This window comes from Oncorhynchus mykiss, chromosome 21, assembly GCF_057628025.1.
Source record: "Oncorhynchus mykiss isolate SJ-2025 chromosome 21, ASM5762802v1, whole genome shotgun sequence".
Taxonomy (NCBI): domain Eukaryota; kingdom Metazoa; phylum Chordata; class Actinopteri; order Salmoniformes; family Salmonidae; genus Oncorhynchus; species Oncorhynchus mykiss.
The window spans coordinates 36,073,561-36,098,811 of record NC_143042.1 but is presented as its reverse complement, the minus strand read 5'-3'; the positions used below and the strand labels follow the sequence as shown (position 1 = coordinate 36,098,811).

Genomic DNA, 25,251 nt, shown 5'->3' with positions numbered 1-25,251 from the left:
TATATGCATTTTTAAATAATATATGCCATTTAGCGGACGTTTTTATCCAAAGCAACTTAGTCGTGCGTGCATACATGTTTTGTATTGGTGGGAATTGAACCCACAACCCTTGGCCTGTGTCTTCTCTTTATGTGTTCATGTAAATCTCTTTCTCTGTCTGTGTGTCCCTAACAGGATGACCCCATCGGTAACCTCAACACTGCCTTCGAGGTGGCTGAGAAGTACCTGGACATCCCCAAGATGCTCGACGCTGAAGGTGAGTCCATATTTTTTTCAATCAGGATTTCTGTAAAACCAGGCAATTTTACAACCCGACCGTTCGTCTCTGACGACTCTCTCCAGTGATTTCAGTGGGGTTGTATTGTCCCTGAGCTCTCCTCCCTGGTCTCTCCCTCAGACATTGTGAACACCCCCAAGCCTGATGAGAAGGCCATCATGACCTACGTGTCCTGCTTCTACCACGCCTTCGCTGGCGCTGAGCAGGTAACTCACTGCCTCTGCTCCACACTGCCGCAAAAACATTGAATACAATCAAATGGAAAACAATACAAATCGACCATCTTTCTAAGGTCCACTGTCTCGGTCTTAACGTTTGTTGTTAATATCTCTCGCTCACCTTTGTTTTCGCTCTCCCCTCCCTCCTCTCTTTCTCTCTGTCTCCCTCCCCCTCTCTCTTACTCACCCAGGCTGAGACAGCAGCCAACAGGATCTGTAAAGTGCTGGCTGTGAACCAGGAGAATGAGAAACTCATGGAGGAGTATGAGAAGCTGGCCAGTGAGGTGAGTGTGAAAGGGATATCATACTAGCCTGCTAACTGTTCCTGTAGACTGTTCCTGTAGACTGTTCCTGTTCAATGGAGATTCTCCATTGAGCATGCTTTTTGTGTTTGGGAAACTGGCCCTGAACGGGACCTGTGTGTTTTTTAATTGAAGTAACCACCCAACCAACTCTTCTCCCCCTGACCTCTAACCCCTGACCTCTTACCTCTCCCTAGTTGCTAGAGTGGATCCGCAAGACCATCCCGTGGCTGGAGAACCGCATGGCGGAGCAGCAGATGAAGGCCATGCAGCAGAAGCTGGAGGACTTCAGGGACTACCGCCGCATCCACAAGCCTCCCCGCGTCCAGGAGAAGTGTCAGCTGGAGATCAACTTCAACACCCTGCAGACCAAGCTGAGGCTGAGCAACCGGCCCGCCTTCATGCCCTCTGAGGGAAAGATGGTCTCGGTAGGTGACGTCACACACACCCCGTCTCAGGGAGTGACACTGTCCTGGCAGCCCTCTCGACTTCATACCCCGGGTTCTTCATTAAAAACCACAGCTAATTTACTGTGGTGTGGTTCAAAAGAGTTTTGAGAAGAACCCCCTGGATATCTGACTGTTCCACCAACATTACAAGACCCAGTATAGTCAACCAACTAATTGACATCCATCTATAATACTACCCATGTTATACCCCATCTTGGTCTCTCTCCAACCCCAGGACATAGCCAATGCATGGAAGGGTCTGGAGCAGGTGGAGAAGGGATACGAGGAGTGGCTTCTTACTGAGATCAGACGTCTGGAGAGACTGGACCACCTGGCTGAGAAGTTCAAGCAGAAGTGTTCCCTGCACCAGTCCTGGACCTCAGGTAATAACAGAGCGAGTGAGAGAGGGAGGGGAGGTGAGAGGGGTGTGTAGAGCGAGAGGGGAGGAAGGGCAGGTGGGGGGTAGAGAGAGAGAGGGGCGAGAGGCGCGGTAAAGGGGATATCAATTTTGAATTGTAAAATCCACTTTGAGTCAAGCCCCTACAGTACATCAACTTTCAACCCTCAGACATCATCAGCGCTCACTGGTGGATGGGGATAGAGAGATAGAACAGAGAGGAGAGGTAGAACAGAGAGGAGAGGTAAAGGGGATAGAGAGATAGAACCGAGAGGAGAGGTAAAGGGGATAGAGAGAGAGAATGGAGAGGAGAGGAAAAGGGGATAGAGAAAGAATGGAGAGGAAAGGTAAAGGTGATAGAGAGAGAATGGAGAGGAACGGTAAAGGGGATAGAGAGAGAACCGAGAGGAGAGGTAAAGGGGATAGAGAGAACGGAGAGGTAAAGGGGATAGAGGGATAGAACCGAGAGGAAAGGTAAAGGGGATAGAGAGAGAGAATGGAGAGGTAAAGGGGTTTCGAGAGGTAAAGGGGTTAGGGAGGTAGAGAGCGAGAGGTAGAGAGCGATAACGACTGAGTATTAACTGTGTCTCTCCCCCAGGTAAAGAAGAGCTGCTGTCCATGAAGGACTATGAGTCGGCCTCTCTGATGGAGATCAGGGCTCTGATGAGGAAACACGAGGCCTTTGAGTCTGACCTGGCCGCTCACCAGGACCGAGTGGAGCAGATCGCCGCTATCGCCCAGGAGCTCAAGTAAGGAGGGACGGAGGGAGGGATGGTGAGAGGGAGGTGTGGAGGACCGGTGGGAGGAGGGAGTGGCGGTAGAAAGGATAAACGTGGTGAAGTTGTAGAAAAAAGGGATTGACGTACAGTGTGTACTTGGAGACGTGATACTGATCAGTGTGTTTGCCCGTTTCTCTCTCAGTGAGCTGGACTACCATGACGCGTCCTCTGTGAACGCCCGCTGCCAGGGCATCTGTGACCAGTGGGACAACCTGGGTACGCTGACGCAGAAGAGGAGGGACTCCCTGGAGGTACTGAACCACACACGTACAACAGATACCGTAATATAATCATATTGTATACGCCACTTAAGCAGACGCTTTTGGTTGAAGAATGTGATCCCTGCAGGAACTGAGCACACAGCCTCTTACCAACTGAGCCACCACGAGCCAGGAGATGTTCCCTGTCCCTTCCAATAACAACTAGTGGTGGTCATATCAAGCCATTACATTTGCTACTGTGACTACTTAAGCAGGGATGGTTTCATACTGTATATGGATGTTACATCTTGTCCTGGTCTTTCCTAGCGCGTGGAGAAACTGTGGGAGACCATTGACCAGCTGTACCTGGAGTTCGCCAAGAGGGCGGCGCCCTTCAACAACTGGATGGACGGAGCCATGGAGGATCTGCAGGACATGTTTATCGTCCACAGCACCGAGGAGATCCATGTACGTGTGTGTGTGTGAGCGCGCGCGTGTGTGTGTGTACAATACGTAACATTAACGGTCGGATGGCCTCTCGTTTCTCTCTGCATTCCCTCGCTCTCTCTCGTTATTTCCCATATCACTCCATTCTCACTCCTTATTCCCCCCCCCTCTTCTCATTATGTGACACACACCACACCCTTTGATCCTCTCTATCTCTCTCTCTATCGCTCCTTCCCACTGTATCCCTCCATTCTCACTCCTCCTCTCCTCTCCAGTCTCTGATTACAGCCCATGACCAGTTCAAGGCCACCCTACCAGAGGCTGATAAGGAACGCATGGCCACCATGGGCATCCAGAGCGAGATTGTGAAGATCGCTCAGACTTATGGCATCAAGCTGTCAGGAGTCAACCCCTACACCAACCTCTCCCCCCAGGACATCACTAACAAGTGGGAGGCGGTGAGTACAACACACTCTGGGAAGCCAACAGAGGAGCTGAAATGGTTTTCTATTTTAATTGTACTTCCTTCCCTGGCTAGGTTTCTACACTCTAGATTGTAGTCAAGAGACACTTGTCCTGTGACAATCATTGTTTCTGTAGTGTGTGTTTTTTCTCACACTCTGCGGCTGTAAGTTGCTTCATGTCTTAGGGTTACACCTTAGAGCAGGGCTTTCCGACCCTGTTCCCGGAGAGCTCCTTGTACCCTCATGTAAGGGTTTTGCTCCAAGCCAAGTTGCAACTGACTTCACTGAGACAATGCTGAAATAATCCATCTACGGGCAAGTCGGTGACCCGTTTTTCATTTGGGCCGAAATCAAAATGAAAGAAAAGTTATCTTGCAAATTCAGCAGGCTGTGGTGTGAAATGGGCTTTTTTAGAAGTGCCATTTTTAGTTGACTACCTATTGTTAATGTCGTCTTTGGTGCGGTTTGGTGTGTTTATCAATGAACAAGCACCGTTTTATCCCTCTGCTGCGTGAGGTTTCAAATGCATTACGAAATGTGTAACGCGATCGGTATTTTGACATTACAGTTTTTGAACACACAAAATTACATTTCATGAATCAAATATTTCATCTGTCGTCTTCCTCAAACGAAGGGGATGATGACGCAATCTTTGCGAGGGGGGGGGGATTTGGTTTAATTGGTCCTCAACTCACGGCTCTGACATAGCTCTGAGTTAGTGAGCCCCGGAGCAGATTAGTTCCGAAGGATTCGTCGCCATAGAAATGTACTTGGCTTAAAAGGTGAGCCACTTTCGTGGTACCGGTTATCTGAGTTTGAACTCAAGGTTGACCAAAGTTACCTCACGAACTCCTCAAATCCGGTACGTAGTATAGGGCTCTGCTCTCGAGTCACAGAGTAACGCAACGTCATCTCTACCAAGTGTGTTGACGAACCAATGTCCCTGTCTCCCTCCGTAGGTGAAGCACCTTGTTCCTCTCAGGGACCAGATGCTGCAGGAGGAGGTGGCCAGGCAGCAGGCTAACGAGAGGCTGAGGCGCCAGTTCGCTGCCCAGGCCAACATCATCGGACCCTGGATCCAGACCAAGATGGAGGTACAGTTACTTCAGCCAGAGCAGTGGTCACCAACCTTTTTCTGAGTCGAGATCACTTTCTGAGTCGAAATGGAAGCGGAGATCTACCGCTCGGATTTAAAAAAAACAACAACAACAAAAGCATGAATTAAAAAACGTAAGCATATGCAACATTAACCAATTAAAAACAGTTCTGTAGCAATGAGGTTTGTGCAGTAGGCTATAGACCCAATACATTATCACTGCAGATTGGCTATGCAGGAATAACCCTGCCAATGTTGTTCTTCTCAGACCATTTTGAAATATAACTTGTTGTATTACTGCTGAGGCACAGCTAATTGAGGATAATAATAATATATATATATTTTTTTTACTGGACTCATCCGTCCCTCAGCTCTCCCTCCGCTGAGAAGAGGGGACACAGTCTTCCAGCTGATGGCGAAACTCAAGTCGCACTACATTATTTCTGCCTCGTGCGCCAATTCATGTTGTTACTCCTATTGACCAGAGAAAGTGAAATATTCCTCGATATTAGAAAAGACAAACGCCGCTAATGACAACAACGCAAGCGTAGCGGAAAACTTTGCTGTACTCATTTGTTGCAGCTGCAGTACTGGTTGTAGCGTGAGTGGAAGTAGGGAGAATGTGCATTTTATGGCTTCTGGAAGTGTTGAACAAACTGTCGACAGTGCCGAATAACAACTTAGACATGAAGTTATTCATAAAAGCAGCATCTCTTTGCTGTATTCATTGAGTCGCTCTAGTCATGGTTTTAAACGTTTTTAAATCTCACGGTGTCAACTTTATTGTGCATTCGAGGCTTCTTTTTACGGTCCATGGCTCGAGGAAACTGTGCAGACACGGTGATCTGAGCTTTCTGATTGGCCAGAGGTAGGCCTATAGGTGCACTTGATTTGATCTCTGGGCCTGCCGGGTAGGCTGAGTTCTACCTTCAGATCCATAAAATGTTTTAAAATGGGAACACTTTGTCTTCCCGGTGCTAGGGCTGCTGAATGAAGTGCACCTACTGACGACAGCACGAAACAAATACAAATAAGGAATGCAAGGCTTTATCGTTGCGTTCGACCGGTTGGTGACCACTGAGCTATAGAGCTACACGGTCCTACGAGTTTGAAACCCTCTTTTGTGAAATCCTCATTCCACTCATTGTACTCCCATGTCATTATGCCATGTTTGGTATGGCGAGAAGTGAAATGTTAGCACAAACAGACTGGTACCCAGGCTAAGCAGCGACAGAGTCTCCGAACCCCAAACACGCAGAGGTTCGCAACATCTACTGTGCCTACACTTATGGGTCAGAGTAGGAGAGCTATATCTATATCTATATCTGATCCTAGATCAGCACTCTTTGACGCTTTATGAATACGGAAGCCTGAACTGTCATCCATTCACACTTCTCAGTTCTCACTACCTCCTTTTTCTCCACCCCCTCTCTCTCCCTCTACAGGAGATTGGTCATGTGTCTGTGGACATCGCCGGTTCTCTAGAGGAACAGATGAACAATCTCAAGCAGTATGAACAAAACATTATCAACTACAAGTGTAACATCGACAAACTGGAGGGAGACCACCAGCTCAGCCAGGAGTCCCTCATCTTTGACAACAAACACACCAACTACACCATGGAGGTAATACAACACACAACTACACAACAAACACACAACTACACCAGGGAAGTAAAGTATCTTATATCCTAGACCTAGGTTAAATATCATATACTCCCCTATTTGGACAGTGAAGCTAAAACGTTTAATTTGTCTCTATACTCCAACATATTGGATTTGAGATCAAATGTTTTATATGAGGCAACAGTACAGAATGTCGCCTTTAATTTTGGGGTATTTTCATACATATCAGTTTAACCATTTAGAAGTTAGTGCACTTTATGTATCTAGTTCCCCTTTTGAATGTATCATAAGGTGTCACTTATAGTGCATTAAAGTAGTCAAAAGTTTAGTATTTGGTCCCAAATTCCGAGCACGCAATTATTACGTCAAGCTTGTGACTCTCCGCTCCCTCGTTCCCTCTCTCCCTCTGCAGCATATCCGTGTGGGCTGGGAGCAGCTGCTGACCACCATCGCCCGCACCATCAACGAGGTGGAGAACCAGATTCTGACCCGCGATGCCAAGGGTATCAGCCAGGAGCAGCTCAACGAGTTCAGAGCCTCCTTCAATCACTTCGACAGGGTAAAGAAATATATATATATATATATATATATATATATATATATATATATATATATATATATAATATTATTGTACTTGCATTTCTTCCACTTGTCTTTTTACTTCCTGGCTCAGATTTGACAGAAAGTGACTATTTTGAAGAAGGTCTTACTTGCAATGACAGTGATATGTGATGATTTTTTACCTACCATAGTTGAATACACTGACTGTAAGTGTGAATTTGGAATCGTCAGTGATTTCTTGCCATCGTAGTTGTTCCTCCACATGGAGCGACAGTGTCTCTAGGGTGTCACCTTCACATAATCGTTGGTCATTGCGTCACTGCATCGTTCATTGATCACATGTCCAATCCTAAAAACTGATGCTTGTGTTCTCCCTCTCTCTTTTGCAGAAGAGAAACGGCATGATGGACCCCGACGACTTCCGTGCCTGTCTCATCTCCATGGGTTACGATCTGGTGAGTAGCCTAGCTACCAACAGGAAGTGACCTCACCTTAATTTCTTCTCAGTCCCTTTATTCAAAATGACGGCGCTCTATCTGGTTGTATACGGTTATAGTATGATTGGCATCCGTTTTTATACTAAAGGTTTCAAAACATGTTCTCCTCAACAATGATATGAAAATAACCTACTCTAACGTGTTGTCCAATAGGGTGAGATGTTCTAATCTATTGTAACATATTGTCCAATAGGGTGAGATGTTCTAATCTATTGTAACATGTTGTCCAATAGGGTGAGGTGGAGTTTGCCCGCATCATGACCTTGGTGGATTCAAACAACACAGGCGTGGTCACCTTCCAGGCCTTCATCGACTTCATGACCCGTGAGACGGCCGAGACAGACACCGCTGACCAGGTCATGGCTTCCTTTAAGATCCTGGCCTCCGACAAGGTGAGCTAGAACATTTTAATATGGCCAGATCTATTTTCACATCTGTGGGACAACCTGGTAAATACAATGAAATAAATACATAGAAAATAAATAAATATATACCTCCTCTCTCCCAGGCCTACATCACGGTTGATGAGCTGCGCAGAGAGCTGCCCGCAGAGCAGGCTGAGTACTGCATCAGCCGCATGACCAGGTACACAGAATTACAAAGGTCAAAAAGGGGGTGCTTGTATTTGTCCTGTGTCACACATGTACAACTGTGTAACCTATACAAGTGTGTGGCTATGACACAGGCCACTTTAGTAATATAATGTATCTCTATTACCAGGTACATTAGACCTCACTAGTAATATAATGTATCTCTGTGACCAGGTACATAAGACCTCTCTAGTAATATAATGTATCTCTGTGACCAGGTACATTGGAGCCGACGGCCCAGCCGGAGCCCTCGACTACATCTCTTTCTCCAGCGCACTCTATGGAGAGAGCGACTTGTAAACCCCCTCTCCTGTATGGAGAGAGCGACTTGTAAACCCCCTTTCCCCCTCCTCTCGTCTTCCCTTCATTTTCCCCCTCTCCTCTATGGAGAGAGCGACGTGTAAAACTCCTCCTTCTCCTCCTGCTCTTTCTTCCCTCCATCCTCTCCCTCCTGTACAGAGAGAGGTTTAGTTGCCCCTTCCCTTCCCCTCTCCTCTTTTCCCCTTCCACACTCCCCAGCCCTATACCTCGCCTCCTCAAATAATATTACAATTCCTATTATTTGGAAGGGTTTAAAAGAAAACAATGAAATACTGGTTGGTTGGTTGGTTGGTTGTGTATTGATGCAGATGCATGCTCTGTTTATAGTAGAAATGCTGTCCATGTTGAATGGTTGAATCTCCCCCCCCAACACACAAATCCGTTATAGCAGCTCCCCGTCCCCATGCAAACACCCCTCTCTTTCCACAGAAACGTGTAATGTTGTCCCAATGCTTTCATAATGTTGTAATGTGGTATTTCAGAGAGTATAGGGTGCCATCAGAAGAGAGCAGTGAATTGTGGGTAAAAGGTAGTTAACCCCTGATCTCTGATCAACTTGTTTAGAGGGGTGAGGACACTGACAGGAAGAATTCTTTTTGATTGGAGGATAGGGTGAGGATGCTGACAGGAAGGCTCATTTTGATTGGAGGATACAAAGATAAAGGAGTATAATAACTGTTATGGCCAGAATGAAGCGTGTCGGTCACCTCTCTCCTCCGTCTCATCCCTCGATCATCACTCCATCATCTGTACCAGGTATATGACTACACCAATAGAATGATATAATATGTAATATTTTACATATACTATTTCATATCATGTCCAATGAAACCATATTGAGGTTGTCTGCTTGCTGTGCATTTTGAGAGGAGCGAGAGACAGGTAGAGGTGTTGAGTAGTGAAAAAGAGCGAGAGAGAAGGAAATCAGGTAATGTTCTGGAGATAAAGGAATATGGACTCAGGAACCCTGTGTCCAGGTATGGTGAAACAAAGCTAGGCCCAGGCTTCATCCAAAATGGCAGCCTATTCCCCATAGGCTCTAGTCAAAAGTAGTGCACGACATAGGTTATAGGGTGCCATTTTGGACTCGGTGTAGCCTCAAATCAAATCAAATCAAATTTTAGTTGTCACATACACATGGTTAGCAGATGTTAATGCGAGTGTAGCGAAATGCTTGTGAAAGCCTAACTATCTATGCAAGGAAGCTTTTAGGTTATGGTCCAGTTCAATAAGAGGATGGCTGCGTTCCAGGCTGACCACACCGCAGACTGCTGCCAGATCTCACAACGCCTGGATACGTGTTAACCATATCAGCTAACCGCATCATATGGTATAGCAATCTGATGCCTGACTGTACAGTTGATGAGGTGGCACTCAACCATTTGCAATGTAATTGGCCAGGAACATGACATGTTTAAAACAGAACCTGAGAATGTCAGCCATGAAGTGAGCAAGGGTATTCTAATGACAGTGGGCAATCCTCAAATCTGCACCCAATTCCCTATGTCGTGCACTAGTTTTTGACTTGATCCGAAGTCGCCAAGTGCACTACGGAGGGAACAGGGTGTCATTTAGGACAGCGACAGAACCAGTAACTCCCCTTTGCGTGGATTCTTTCTCTTCTGTCTTCTCTATTATCCCTTCCTCCTGTTTCCCCTCTATTCTATCACCCGCTACAAGAGCTTGCTTCCACACAATCCTTCAAAGTTAAAGTCACACCTTGGAATAAATAAAAAAAAGGAAAACTATATTACTATATGAAGTTTTGTGTTGTGTTTTTATTTCCCATCGATCACCATAAAGGGACTGGCAATACTGTTGAAGAAACATCTGTTGCAACTGTTCAGAAGTAAACCGAAATGTCCAGGGCAGTTCCTGGTTCATTAAATATGACATAAATACAAGAAGGAACTGCAAGACTTATTTAAATGTAAACACGGTAATGTCTCTAGGACTTACAGACTTTATAAAGCATAAACATTCAAGAATGAAAATGTAATATGAAACTGAGTTTATTGGATAATATAGACAAAATCCATTCACAGTCCATATCAGCAGAGCACTTCAGCCAGACACTCGGGGTCATTCTAAACATGACAGTTCTGGCAACCAATTCATACACTCTATTCTTAAATAGTTCAGTGGAGTTTTCCTTATTTAATCTTGTTAACCTTTACAGGATCGGTGTTCCCCCCCCCCCCCCCCCCTGCAGGACGGTTGAGCTAATGTAGGCTAATGTGATTAGCATGAGGTTGTAAGTAACAAGATCATTTGCCATGACATAGATATATCTGATATGGGCAGAAAGCTTAACAAGAATGTAAGTTAACTGCACTGTCCAATTTACAGTAGCTATTACAGTGGCAGAATACTATGCTATTGTTTGAAGAGGGCACAGTTATGAACTTGAAAATGTATTAATAAACCCATTAGACACATTTGGGCAGTCTTGATATAACATTTTGAACAGAACTGCAATGGTTCATTGAATCAGTCTAAAACTATGCACATAAACCGCTGCCATCTAGTGGCCAATATCTAAATTGAGCCTAACCTGGAATAGTACATTATGGCTTTCTCTTGCATTTCAAAGACGATGAAAAAAATAAACGCATGCTTTTTTCTTTGTATTATCTTTTACCAGGTCTAATGTGTTACATTCTCCTACATTAATTTCACATTTCCACAAACTTCAAAGTCTTTTTTTGTAAATCATATCAAGGATATGCATATCCTTGCTTCAGGTCCTGAGTTACAGGCAGTTAGATTTGGGTACTGATGGCATCTACAGTTGCGGCTAGATGGAATACAGCTACAGGCTAAAAGTTACATGTTCGAGTTGTGTCGGGGACAACTGCAGCATTTTAGCTAAACTTAAGCCTAACACTTTCCTAACCTAATTCTCCTAACCTGCTACTTTAAGTATCCTAACATGCAACGTTAATTCTCCTCTAACATGCAACGTTAATTCTCCTCCAACATGCGACGTTAATTCTCCTAAAATGCAATGTTAATTGCGTTAGTTTCCCTAGCCTGCCACTTAAAGTCACAACCGTGAAAGCCATCGGTTTCGGGAAAACATCAGTGTGACCACACCGGTAAGAGGAGGCAGGTGAGTGAGGGGCGTCCCTGTGCCTAACGTCACAGAGCCTAAACGTAACCAATCACAAATAGTTCTGCCCTAAGAGCAGAGCAGCTCCTATAACAACATGATTGGATTTGACTGCTTAAACTTAACCAATCACATTTCTTGTCAAAACTTAAACGATCAGATAGAGCTGCCCTTAGAACCCCTTGTTGTAATGTACACAGAAACATCAACCGATTTGAACAAAATAGCTATTTTATTGTGTTTAATGAACAAAGTAGGGACTACATGTCATTTCACTAATCATTTAAAAGAGTGAATACAGAAAGTATCATGGTGATCATAAGAAAAACAAGAAGATTTTATAAAGTGAGTTGAGAGATTTCATTGACTACACTTACTGTACATTTAATGCTATTAGGTGGTGAAAAGAGAAACCCTGACATGTTAAATAATACTTTATTAGCCACTTCTATGTCTCCAGTTCTTTCAACTCATACAGTATTATAATCATGCATGTTATATATATTGTGTTATTTTGTGTCCCCCCCCATTTTACTCAAGACATAATTTACATCAAAAGGGGATAATATTCTTAGAATCAACTGAAAATAGCAGACATTCAATCAAACATTTGCTACTGTAATTCTGTTAAAACCATACCATATTAACAGTCACTTGATTTTCACAAGACAAACAGTTTTTTTCTGCTATGGTACAGCAATGACTGGTGTGTACAATCGTGGCCAAATGTTTTGAGAATGACACAAATATACATTTTCATAAAGTCTGCTGCCTCAGTGTCTTTAGATATTTTTGTGAGATGTTACTATGGAATACTGAAGTATAATAACAAGCATTTCATAAGTGTCAAATGCTTTTATTGACAATTACATGAAGTTGATGCAAAGAGTCAATATTTGCAGTGTTGACCCTTCTTTTTCAAGACCTCTGCAATCCACCCTGGCATGCTGTCAATTAACTTCTGGGCCACATCCTGACTGATGGCAGCCCATTCTTGCACAATCAATGCTTGGAGTTTGTCAGAATTTGTGGGGTTTTGTTTGTCTACCCGCCTCTTGAGGATTGACCACAAGTTCTCAATGGGATTAAGGTCTGGGGAGTTTCCTGGCCGTGGACCCAAAATATTGATGTTTTGTTCCCCGAGCCACTTAGTTATCACTTTTGCCTTATGGCAAGGTGCTCCATCATGCTGGAAAGGGCTTGCTCCTACCTATCTCTCTGATTTGGTCCTGCCGTACATACCTACACGTACGCTACGGTCACAAGACGCAGGCCTCCTAATTGTCCCTAGAATTTTTAAGCAAACAGCTGGAGGCAGGGCTTTCTCCTATAGAGCTCCATTTTTATGGAACGGTCTGCCATGTCAGAGACGCAAACTCGGTCTCAACCTTTAAGTCTCTACTGAAGACTCATCTCTTCAGTGGGTCATATGATTGAGTGTAGTCTGGCCCAGGAGTGGGAGGGTGAACGGAAAGGCTCTGGAGCAACGAACCGCCCTTGCTGTCTCTGCCTGGCCGGTTCCCCTCTTTCCACTGGGATTCTCTGCCTCTAACCCTATTACAGGGGCTGAGTCACTGGCTTTACTGGGGCTCTCTCATGCCGTCCCTGGAGGGGGTGCGTCACCTGAGTGGGTTGAGTCACTGATGTGGTCATCCTGTCTGGGTTGGCCCCCCCCTTGGGTTGTGCCGTGGCGGAGGTCTTTGTGGGCTATACTCAGCCTTGTCTCAGGATGGTAAGTTGGTGGTTGAAGATATCCCTCTAGTGGTGTGGGGGCTGTGCTTTGGCAAAGTGGGTGGGGTTATATCCTTCCTGTTTGGCCCTGTCCGGGGGTGTCCTCGGAGTGGGCCACAGTGTCTCCTGACCCCTCCTGTCTCAGCCTCCAGTATTTATGCTGCAGTAGTTTATGTGTCGGGGGGCTGGGGTCAGTTTGTTATATCTGGAGTACTTCTCCTGTCCTATTCGGTGTCCTGTGTGAATCTAAGTGTGCGTTCTCTAATTCTCTCCTTCTCTCTTTCTCTCTCTCGGAGGACCTGAGCCCTAGGACTATGCCCCAGGACTACCTGACATGATGACTCCTTGCTGTCCCCAGTCCACCTGGCTGTGCTGCTGCTCCAGTTTCAACTGTTCTGCCTTATTATTATTCGACCATGCTGGTCATTTATGAACATTTGAACATCTTGGCCATGTTCTGTTATAATCTCCACCCGGCACAGCCAGAAGAGGACTGGCCATCCCACATATGCTCTCTCTAATTCTCTCTTTCTTTCTCTCTCTCGGAGGACATGAGCCCTAGGACCATGCCCCAGGAATACCTGACATGATGACTCCTTGCTGTCCCCAGTCCACCTGACTGTGCTGCTGCTCCAGTTTCAACTATTCTGCCTTATTATTATCCGACCATGCTGGTCATTTATGAACATTTGAACATCTTGACCATGTTTTGTTATAATCTCCACCCGGCACAGCCAGAAGAGGACTGGCCACCCCACATAGCCTGGTTCCTCTCTAGGTTTCTTCCTAGGTTTTGGCCTTTCTAGGGAGTTTTTCCTAGCCACCGTGCTTCTACACCTGCATTGCTTGCTGTTTGGGGTTTTAGGCTGGGTTTCTGTACAGCACTTTGAGATATCAGCTGATGTACGAAGGGCTATATAAATACATTTGATTTGATTTGGATTTGATTTGATTGTTCACCACCAAACTGTTCCTGGATGGTTGGGAGAAGTTGCTCTGGGTGGATGTGTTAGACAATTCTTTATTCATGGCTGTGTTCTTAGGCAAAATTGTGAGTGAACCCACTCCCATGGCTGAGAAGCAACCCCACACATGAATGGTCTCGGGATGCTTTACTGTTGGCATGACACAGGACTGATGGTAGCGCTCACCTTGTCTTCTCTAGACAAGCTTTTTCTACAGATGCCCCAAACAACCGGAAAGTGGATTCATCAGAGAAAATTACTTTACCCCAGTCCTCAGCAGTCCAATCCCTGTACCTTTTGCAGAATATCAGTCTGTCTCTGATGTTTTACCTGGAGAGAAGGGGCTTCTTTGCTGCCCTTCTTGACACCAGGTCATCCTCCAAAGTCTTCGCCTCACTGTGTGTGCAGAAGCACTCACACCTGCCTGCTGCCATTCCTGAGCAAGCTCTGTACTGGTGGTGCCCCGATTCCGCAGCTGAATCAACTTTAGGAGACGGTCCTGACGCTTGCTGGACTTTCTTGGGCACCCTGAAGCCTTCTTCACAACAATTGAACCACTCTCCTTGAAGTTCTTGATGAGCCGATAAATGATTGATTTAGGTGCAATCTTACTGGCAGCAATATCCTTGCCTGTGAAGTCCTTTTTGTGCAAAGCAATGATGACGGCACGTGTTTCCTTGCAGGTAACCATGATTGACAGAGGAAGAACAATGTTTCTAAGCACCACCATCCTTTTGATGCTTCCAGTCTGTTATTCGAACTTAATCAGCATCACGGAGTGATCTCCAGCCTTGTCCTCATCAACACTCACACCTGTGAGAATCACTGACATGATGTCAGCTGGTCCTTTTGTGGCAGGGCTGAAATGCAGTGGAAATGTTTTTGGGGGATTCCATTCATTTGCATGGCAAAGAGATACTTTGCAATTAATTGCAATTCATCTCATCACTCTTCATAATATTTGTGTCATTCTCAAAACTTTTGGCCACGACTGTTCATAGTCAAATATAATATTTGTCACGATCGTCGTATGAAGCGGACCAAAATGCAGCGTGGTATGTGTTCATGATGCTTTTTTAATTAACGAAAGCACTGAACACTGAATACAAACTATACAAAACAATAAACAAAATAACGACCGTGAAGCTATAATGAGAACTGACACAAGCAACTAACATAGACCATCACCCACAAACAAACAGTGAAACCCAGGCTACCTAAGTATGATTCTCAATCAGAGACAACTAATGACACCTGCCTCTGATTGAGAACCATACTAGGCCGAAACATAGAAATCCCCAAATCATAGAAAAACAAACAGACTGCCCACCCCAACTCACACCCTGACCATACTAAATAACGACAAAACAAAGGAAATAAAGGTCAGAACGTGACAATATTGAAACACTTTTATGCCTCAACCTTATCATTCAGTTTTTTGTACACCCCTGACACACTTTTTGTTTTTATTATATCTAAAATACTCCTCCAGACAGCCTCAGCTGCTTTCTTTGCTGCCTCTCCTGGTGTCTCTACCTTCTCCTGGTATCTCTGCCCTCTCCTGGCATCTCTGCCCTCTCCTGGTATCTCTGCATCCTCCGTTACAGCAGCTCCAACTATCCCCCCTCTTTTTGCTCCTGATAATGCTGCCGTTCCAGCAACAACCCCTGCAGCTATGCTTAACCCTGCACCCCCTCCAATGGTTGTCCGTGTCTCCACCGCAACTACAGCTCCCATCTCGACCACAGCTGCTTTTCCTGCTTCTTCTTCTCCTGCTTCTACTACTTTATTTGAGATACTTGTTCTTCTCTCTCTCTGCTGCTTGGAGCATGTTGGTGTAGCACCCTCCTCTGTTCTCTCAGTTGCAACGCAACACCATCTTCTCTATGTTGTTGAGTAGTCCTGCTACTTGGTACTGGTTGCTTCTGTACTCATCCTGTTGACACTTGTTCCAGTATTTGATGTTGATGTGACAGCGGCCTCCACAATTCTCTACAAATTCACTCAATTTCTTATTTGTTTTCACTTACCTTCAGACTGTTGGTCACCATGAGTAAAAAGGACTGTGACATATTTAAAAGCACCCGAGGAAAAATGTTTCTCAATTTTTGTGATGACTGTGTACTTGTCCAGTCTCCACCCTAAGCACAATCAAATCAAATCAAATGTTAATTGAACACATACACACAGTGAGCAGATGTTAATGCGAGTGTAGCGAAATGCTTGTGCTTCTAGTTCCGACAATGCGGTAATAACCAACGAGTAATCTAACCTAACAATTTCACAACAACTACTTTATACACACAAGTGTAAAGGGATGAAGAATATTTACATAAAAATATATGAATGAGTGATGGTACAGAACGGCATAGGCAAGATGCAGTAGATGGTATCGAGTACAGTATATACATATAAGATGAGTAATGTAGGGTATGTAAACATATAAAAGTGGCATTGTTTAAAGTGGCTAGTGATACATTTTTTACATACATTTTTCCATTATTAAAGTGGCTGGAGTTGAGTCAGTATGTTGGCAGCCACAATGTTAGTGGTGGCTGTTCAACAGTCTGATGGCCTTGAGATAGAAGCTGATTTTCAGTCTCTCGGTCCATGCTTTGATGCACTTGTACTGACCTCGCCTTCTGGATGATAGCGGGGTGAACAGGCAGTGGTTCGGGTTGTTGTTGTCCTTGAAGATCTTTATGGCCTTCCTGTGACATCAGGTGGTGTAGATGTCCTGGAGGGCAGGTAGTTCTTCTTCTTGTCCAAATGGATTAGAGAAGTGTGGTTGCGATTGCGTCGTCTATGGACCTATTGGGGCAAATTGGAGTGGGTCTAGGGTGTCAGGTAGGGTGGAGGTGATATGGTCCTTGACTAGTCTCTCAAAGCACGGAAGTGGGTGCTACGGGGCGGGGCGGTAGTCTTTTAGCTCAGTTACCTTAGCTTTCTTGGGAACAGGAACAATGGTGGCCCTCTTGAAGCATGTACGAACAGCAGACTGGGATAAGGATTGATTGAATATGTCCGTAAACACACCAGCCAGCTGGTCTGCGCATGCTCTGAGGACACGGCTGGGGTTAATACGTTTAAATGTTTTACTCATATCGGCTGCATATCCGCAGGTTTTGGTAGCAGGCCGTGTCAGTGGCACTGTATTGTCCTCAAAGCGAGCAAAGAAGTTGTTTAGTCTGTCTGAGAGCAAGACATCCTGGTCCGCAACGGGGCTGGTTTTCTTTTTTAATCCGTGATTGACTGTAGACCCTGCCACATACCTCTTGTGTCTGAGCCGTTGAATTGCGACTCTACTTTGTCTCTATACTGACGCTTAGCTTGTTTGATTGCCTTGCGGAGGGAATAGCTACACTGTTTGTATTCGGTCATGTTTCCGGTCACTGGTTAAAAGCAGTGGTTCACGCTTTCAGTTTCGCGCAAATGCTGCCATCAATCCACGGTTTCTGGTTTGGGAATGTTTTAATAGTTGCTGTGGGTACGACATTGCCGATGCACTTGCTAATAAACTCGCTCACGAATCAGCGTATTCGTCAATGTTGTTGTTTGCTGCAGTGCGGATCATATCCCAATCCACGTGATCGAAGCAATCTTGAAGCGTGGAATTAGATTGGACGGACCAGAGTTGAACAGACCTGAGCGCGGGAGCTTCCTGTTTTAGTCTCTGTCTATAGGCAGGGAGCAACAAAATGGAGTCGTGTCAGTTTTTCCGAAAGGAGGGCGGGGGAGGGCCTTATTTGCGTCGCGGAAGTTAGAATAACAATGATCCAGGGTTTTACCAGCCCTGGTAGCACAATCGATATGCTGATAGAATTTAGGGAGTCTTGTTTTCAGATTAGCCTTGTTAAAATCCCCAGCTACAATGAATGCAGTCTCAGGATATGTGGTTTCCAGTTTACATAGAGTCAAATAAAGTTTGTTCAGGGCCATCGATGTGTCTGCTTGGGGGGAATATATGCGGCTGTGATTATAATCGAAGAGAATTCTCTTGGTAGATAATGCGGTCGACATTTGATTGTGAGGAATTCTAAGTCAGGTGAACAGAAGGACTTGAGTTCCTGTGTGTTGTTATGATCATACCACATCTCGTTAATCATAAGGCATACTCCCCCGCCCCTCTTCTTACCAGAAAGATGCTTGTTTCTGTCGGCGCGATGTGTGAAGAAACCAGCTGGCTGTACCGACTCCCGTAGCGTGTCTCGAGTGAGCCATGTTTCCGTGAAGCAAAGAACGTTACAGTCTCTTTTCTCATTCAATATAAATATAAATATAAATGCTTAGGTTTTTCATTCCAGAATGACGTAATTTACGTTGTCATACTACCTGGATTAAAAATGATAATTTATATGTTCCTTGGAGACCACAGAATGATCAAGCTATTGAGTAACAGAAGATCAGAGACCATTGACAGCCATTTTACCAGTAGGTATTGTAACTTGTCATCTTTCATGTTCAACAACACACCAATCACGCGACAAGAAGGAAACAAGCAAGCTTGCTATAAGGTCAGGAAGATCTTACCACATCACGAGAAATGGAAAGACAGCATCCCTGGGTGGGCTCAAATCACCAACTTTTAAATTAACAGTCTAACGTGCCAACCAATTGCACCACAGATTCTTGTGGTTATACTGACCCTCAGCAGGCCAAAGTCTCATGGAAGCTCACAACAAGTGAGGAAGGGTCAGTTCACATCTCTACAATCTGAAAAATGGCATCTCTGGGTGGTGTCAAAGCACCAACCTTTAGATTGACAGTCAAACACTCTAACTGATTCCACGAGAGAGGCATGTGTTGGCATTGACCCTCAGCAGGACAAAGTAACTGGGAATCTCATTACAGGTCCAGGATGTCACATCCACATCATGGAGCATAACAAACTGGAAACTGTCGTCCCTGGGTGGGGTCGAACCACCAACCTTTAGATTAACAGTCTAACACACTAACCAATTGCGCCACAGAGACTTGTGGTGTCTTTAATCCTGACACTTGATTGCTGGCCATTCGTGCTCTCATCCAACTGAACATGGAGTTTACGAAACAACAACACTTTGTTCCAATGGTTGTGTTAACGTGCATCGAAAGTGCAGCAACATTTTCAAGGAAGTAGCCCTGTAGTTTTCTAATGTTTGTTAGCTTTTTGAATGGCCTTAAAAGGGCAAAGGTGTAGCGCAATGTTCGTCAGCGCAACATTATATTAAAAGGCATCTGGCAGGAGTAAATTCAGCCACAATCACAAATATATTCTGATAAATATATATGTTAAACAACTGCATTTTCACAAATGTAATATATAATAGCCAAGCACATTCAAAAATAATTAGGGGACTGACTCCGGAAGAATGATGAAGTGGCTAGTCACTTTCATGGCGTATAGGCATACATATACACACAAACACACTGGACCAACATTGTCCTTCTCGCGAGATAAATATAAATAATACGTTTTTTCATACCAGATTGACATCATTTACGTTGTCATACTAACCAGATTAATAAGAATAAATTATATGTTCCTTGGAGAACACAGAATGATCAAGCTATTGAGTAACAGAAGATCAGAGACCATTGACAGCCATTTTACCAGTAGGTATAGTAACTTGTCATCTTTCATGTTCAACAACACACCAATCACATGTGACAACAGGAAAAACAGCAGGTCAAAAGCAAGCTTACTGTAAGGCCAGGAAGGTCTTCTATATCACTAGAAACAGAAAGACAGCATCGCTGGGTGGGCTCAAATCACCAACTTTTAAATTAACAGTCTAACGCGCCAACAAAATGCACCACAGAGACTTGTAGTTATACTGACCCTCAGCAGGCCAAAGTCTCATGGAAGCTCACGCCAAATCAGGAAGGGTCAGTTCACATCTCCACAATCTGAAAAATGTCATCCCTGGGTGGTGTCAAAGCACCAACCGTTAGATTGACAGTAAAACACGCTAACTGATTGCACGAGAGAGGCTTGTGTTGGCATTGACCCTGTTGGTGTTTCATACTGGAGAGGGAATGCAAAACAACGACGCTGGACAGAGTGGAATCAGGTGTATCAAAAAGGCAGTTTATTGGTCAAAGTTATCTTGTCCTGCCGTTTATCGTGCACGGACCTAAGGAATGTGACTCTGTGAGGAGTCAGAATAATTTGGCCCCTCAGCCAGAGTTTACAGCAGAATGTATACACAGAATAATGTAGGTGGAGTCTCGTCGTGTTGGTCTTCTGACTGGTCCTGGAGAGTTGGAGGTGGGCCTTGCTCTAGCCAGAGCGGGCCCCACTGGTGCACAGCAAAGTCCTTTGCTCTTGGCACCCAACGAGTAGGGGGGGGGGGGGGGGGGGTAGAGTGTGAGTGTACAGTGCTTCATGAGATGTACGTGTGTCAAGGAAGCGTGGATATTGGTAATGTCTGCTTTAGACTCAGGTGTTTCCTGTCTTTGCAGGAGTGCATGCAAGGGTCAATGTCAGTGAGATAGCTTGGCACTTCTAAGCTCGTTAGTGTTGCAGGCTGCTCTTTGTAGTTACAGGGGAGTATATTTGCGTGATGGCAGCTGTGTGTCCTTTGGATAATCATGTTATTGCACGCAGGCTCTAGACTTGACTGAGGACACTGGGCCCAGAGTTATCTGAGGGCATCCGGTTTAACCAGAGCTTTGGTCTGCTAGTAACGCTTTATATTAGATTATTTATATAACAACCCTCAGCACGGCAATTTAACAGGAATAGGACGTCACATCATGGAGCACAACAAACTGAAAACGGTCATCCCTGCCAATTTCACAAATATATTATGATAAATATATATTTTAAACAACTGCATTTTCACAAATGTAATATATAATCGCCAAGCCCATTCAAAAATAATTAGGGGACTGACTCCGGAAGAATGATGAAGTGGCTAGTCACTTTCATGGCGTATAGGCATACATTTACACACAAACACACTGGACCAACATTGTCCTTCTCGCGAGATAAATATAAATAATACGTTTTTTCATACCAGATTGACATCATTTACGTTGTCATACTAGCCAGATTAATAAGAATAAATTATATGTTCCTTGGAGAACACAGAATGATCAAGCTATTGAGTAACAGAAGATCAGAGACCATTGACAGCCATTTTACCAGTAGGTATAGTAACTTGTCATCTTTCATGTTCAACAACACACTAATCACATGTTACAACAGGAAACACAGCAGGTCAAAAGCAAGCTTACTGTAAGGCCAGGAAGGTCTTCCATATCACTAGAAATAGAAAGACAGCATCCCTGGGTGGGCTCAAATCACCAACTTTGAAATTAACAGTAACGCGCCAACAAATTGTGGTTATACTGACCCTCAGCAGGCCAAAGTCTCATGGAAGCTCACGCCAAGTCAGGAAGGGTCAGTTCACATCTCCACAATCTGAAAAATGTCATCCCTGGGTGGTGTCAAAGCACCAACCTTTAGATTGACAGTCAAACACGCTAACTGATTGCACGAGAGAGGCTTGTGTTGGCATTGACCCTCAGCACGGCAATTTAACAGGAATCTCATAACAGGTAGTCACATCGACATCATGGAGCACAACAAACTGAAAACTGTCGTCCCTGGGTGGGCTTGAACCACCAACCTTTAGATTAACAGTCTAACGCGCTAACCAATTGCGCCACAGAGACTTGTGGTGTATTTAATCCTGACGCTAGATCGCTGGCCATTCGTGATCTCATCCAACTGAACATGGAGTTTACGAAACAACAACACTTTGTTCCAATGGTTGTGTTAACGTGCATCGAAAGTGCAGCAACATTTTCAAGGAAGTAGCCCTGTAGTTTTCTAATGTTTGTTAGCTTTTTGAATGGCCTTAAAAGGGCAAAGATGTAGCGCAATGTTCGTCAGCGCAACATTATATTAAAAGGCATCTGGCAAGAGTAAATTCAGCCACAATCACAAATATATTATGATAAATATATATTTTAAACAACTGCATTTTCACAAATGTAATATATAATCGCCAAGCCCATTCAAAAATAATTAGGGGACTGACTCCGGAAGAATGATGAAGTGGCTAGTCACTTTTATGGCGTATAGGCATACATTTACACACAAAAACTCTGGACCAACATTGTCCTTCTCGCAAGATAAATATAAATAATACGTTTTTTCATACCAGATTGACATCATTTACGTTGTCATACTAGCCAGATTAATAAGAATAAATTATATGTTCCTTGGAGAACACAGAATGATCAAGCTATTGAGTAACAGAAGATCAGAGACCATTGACAGCCATTTTACCAGTAGGTATAGTAACTTGTCATCTTTCATGTTCAACAACACACCAATCACATGTTACAACAGGAAACACAGCAGGTCAAAAGCAAGCTTACTGTAAGGCCAGGAAGGTCTTCCATATCACTAGAAATAGAAAGACAGCATCCCTGGGTGGGCTCAAATCACCAACTTTTAAATGAACAGTCTAACGCGCCAACAAATTGCACCACAGAGACTTGTGGTTATACTGACCCTCAGCAGGCCAAAGTCTCATGGAAGCTCACGCCAAGTCAGGAAGGGGGACTTCACAATCTGAAAAATGTCATCCCTGGGTGGTGTCAAAGCACCAACCTTTAGATTGACAGTCAAACACTCTAACTGATTCCACGAGAGAGGCATGTGTTGGCATTGACCCTCAGCAGGACAAAGTAACTGGGAATCTCATTACAGGTCCAGGATGTCACATCCACATCATGGAGCATAACAAACTGGAAACTGTCGTCCCTGGGTGGGGTCGAACCACCAACCTTTAGATTAACAGTCTAACGCACTAACCAATTGCGCCACAGAGACTTGTGGTGTCTTTAATCCTGACACTTGATTGCTGGCCATTCGTGCTCTCATCCAACTGAACATGGAGTTTACGAAACAACAACACTTTGTTCCAATGGTTGTGTTAACGTGCATCGAAAGTGCAGCAACATTTTCAAGGAAGTAGCCCTGTAGTTTTCTAATGTTTGTTAGCTTTTTGAATGGCCTTTTGAATGGCCTTAAAATGTCATCCCTGGGTGGTGTCAAAGCACCAACCTTTAGATTGACAGTCAAACACTCTAACTGATTCCACGAGAGAGGCATGTGTTGGCATTGACCCTCAGCAGGACAAAGTAACTGGGAATCTCATTACAGGTCCAGGATGTCACATCCACATCATGGAGCATAACAAACTGGAAACTGTCGTCCCTGGGTGGGGTCGAACCACCAACCTTTAGATTAACAGTCTAACGCACTAACCAATTGCGCCACAGAGACTTGTGGTGTATTTAATCCTGACGCTAGATCGCTGGCCATTCGTGATCTCATCCAACTGAACATGGAGTTTACGAAACAACAACACTTTGTTCCAATGGTTGTGTTAACGTGCATCCAAAGTGCAGCAACATTTTCAAGGAAGTAGCCCTGTAGTTTTCTAATGTTTGTTAGCTTTTTGAATGGCCTTAAAAGGGCAAAGGTGTAGCGCAATGTTCGTCAGCGCAACATTATATTAAAAGGCATCTGGCAGGAGTAAATTCAGCCACAATCACAAATATATTCTGATAAATATATATGTTAAACAACTGCATTTTCACAAATGTAATATATAATAGCCAAGCACATTCAAAAATAATTAGGGGACTGACTCCGGAAGAATGATGAAGTGGCTAGTCACTTTCATGGCGTATAGGCATACATATACACACAAACACACTGGACCAACATTGTCCTTCTCGCGAGATAAATATAAATAATACGTTTTTTCATACCAGATTGACATCATTTACGTTGTCATACTAACCAGATTAATAAGAATAAATTATATGTTCCTTGGAGAACACAGAATGATCAAGCTATTGAGTAACAGAAGATCAGAGACCATTGACAGCCATTTTACCAGTAGGTATAGTAACTTGTCATCTTTCATGTTCAACAACACACCAATCACATGTGACAACAGGAAAAACAGCAGGTCAAAAGCAAGCTTACTGTAAGGCCAGGAAGGTCTTCTATATCACTAGAAACAGAAAGACAGCATCGCTGGGTGGGCTCAAATCACCAACTTTTAAATTAACAGTCTAACGCGCCAACAAAATGCACCACAGAGACTTGTAGTTATACTGACCCTCAGCAGGCCAAAGTCTCATGGAAGCTCACGCCAAATCAGGAAGGGTCAGTTCACATCTCCACAATCTGAAAAATGTCATCCCTGGGTGGTGTCAAAGCACCAACCGTTAGATTGACAGTAAAACACGCTAACTGATTGCACGAGAGAGGCTTGTGTTGGCATTGACCCTGTTGGTGTTTCATACTGGAGAGGGAATGCAAAACAACGACGCTGGACAGAGTGGAATCAGGTGTATCAAAAAGGCAGTTTATTGGTCAAAGTTATCTTGTCCTGCCGTTTATCGTGCACGGACCTAAGGAATGTGACTCTGTGAGGAGTCAGAATAATTTGGCCCCTCAGCCAGAGTTTACAGCAGAATGTATACACAGAATAATGTAGGTGGAGTCTCGTCGTGTTGGTCTTCTGACTGGTCCTGGAGAGTTGGAGGTGGGCCTTGCTCTAGCCAGAGCGGGCCCCACTGGTGCACAGCAAAGTCCTTTGCTCTTGGCACCCAACGAGTAGGGGGGGGGGGGGGGGGGGGTAGAGTGTGAGTGTACAGTGCTTCATGAGATGTACGTGTGTCAAGGAAGCGTGGATATTGGTAATGTCTGCTTTAGACTCAGGTGTTTCCTGTCTTTGCAGGAGTGCATGCAAGGGTCAATGTCAGTGAGATAGCTTGGCACTTCTAAGCTCGTTAGTGTTGCAGGCTGCTCTTTGTAGTTACAGGGGAGTATATTTGCGTGATGGCAGCTGTGTGTCCTTTGGATAATCATGTTATTGCACGCAGGCTCTAGACTTGACTGAGGACACTGGGCCCAGAGTTATCTGAGGGCATCCGGTTTAACCAGAGCTTTGGTCTGCTAGTAACGCTTTATATTAGATTATTTATATAACAACCCTCAGCACGGCAATTTAACAGGAATAGGACGTCACATCATGGAGCACAACAAACTGAAAACGGTCATCCCTGCCAATTTCACAAATATATTATGATAAATATATATTTTAAACAACTGCATTTTCACAAATGTAATATATAATCGCCAAGCCCATTCAAAAATAATTAGGGGACTGACTCCGGAAGAATGATGAAGTGGCTAGTCAC

At 44.4% G+C, this 25,251-nt stretch overlaps 1 protein-coding gene and 1 non-coding gene across 2 annotated transcripts in view; one reads left to right on the top strand and one right to left on the bottom strand.

Annotated features, from left to right (window-relative positions):
* The window catches only part of LOC110500446 (alpha-actinin-3), a 30,547-nt gene extending 20,562 nt beyond the window's left edge, over positions 1-9,985 (top strand). Inside the window, exons 7-22 of the mRNA XM_090214532.1 lie at positions 175-256; positions 398-483; positions 687-779; positions 995-1,225; positions 1,482-1,629; positions 2,242-2,392; positions 2,565-2,673; positions 2,950-3,090; positions 3,345-3,527; positions 4,493-4,627; positions 6,075-6,254; positions 6,667-6,813; positions 7,205-7,270; positions 7,546-7,704; positions 7,821-7,897; positions 8,121-9,985. Coding sequence (XP_090070658.1) covers positions 175-256; positions 398-483; positions 687-779; positions 995-1,225; positions 1,482-1,629; positions 2,242-2,392; positions 2,565-2,673; positions 2,950-3,090; positions 3,345-3,527; positions 4,493-4,627; positions 6,075-6,254; positions 6,667-6,813; positions 7,205-7,270; positions 7,546-7,704; positions 7,821-7,897; positions 8,121-8,202 — 2,070 coding nt within the window. The 3' untranslated portion in view covers positions 8,203-9,985. The remainder of the gene's footprint in view (positions 1-174; positions 257-397; positions 484-686; positions 780-994; positions 1,226-1,481; positions 1,630-2,241; positions 2,393-2,564; positions 2,674-2,949; positions 3,091-3,344; positions 3,528-4,492; positions 4,628-6,074; positions 6,255-6,666; positions 6,814-7,204; positions 7,271-7,545; positions 7,705-7,820; positions 7,898-8,120) is intronic.
* An 11,634-nt stretch (positions 9,986-21,619) lies between these two features.
* On the bottom strand, positions 21,620-21,693 carry trnan-guu (transfer RNA asparagine (anticodon GUU)). The gene has a single exon. It is a non-coding gene; the product is annotated as a tRNA-Asn (tRNA).
* Between the last annotated feature and the right edge of the window lie 3,558 nt (positions 21,694-25,251).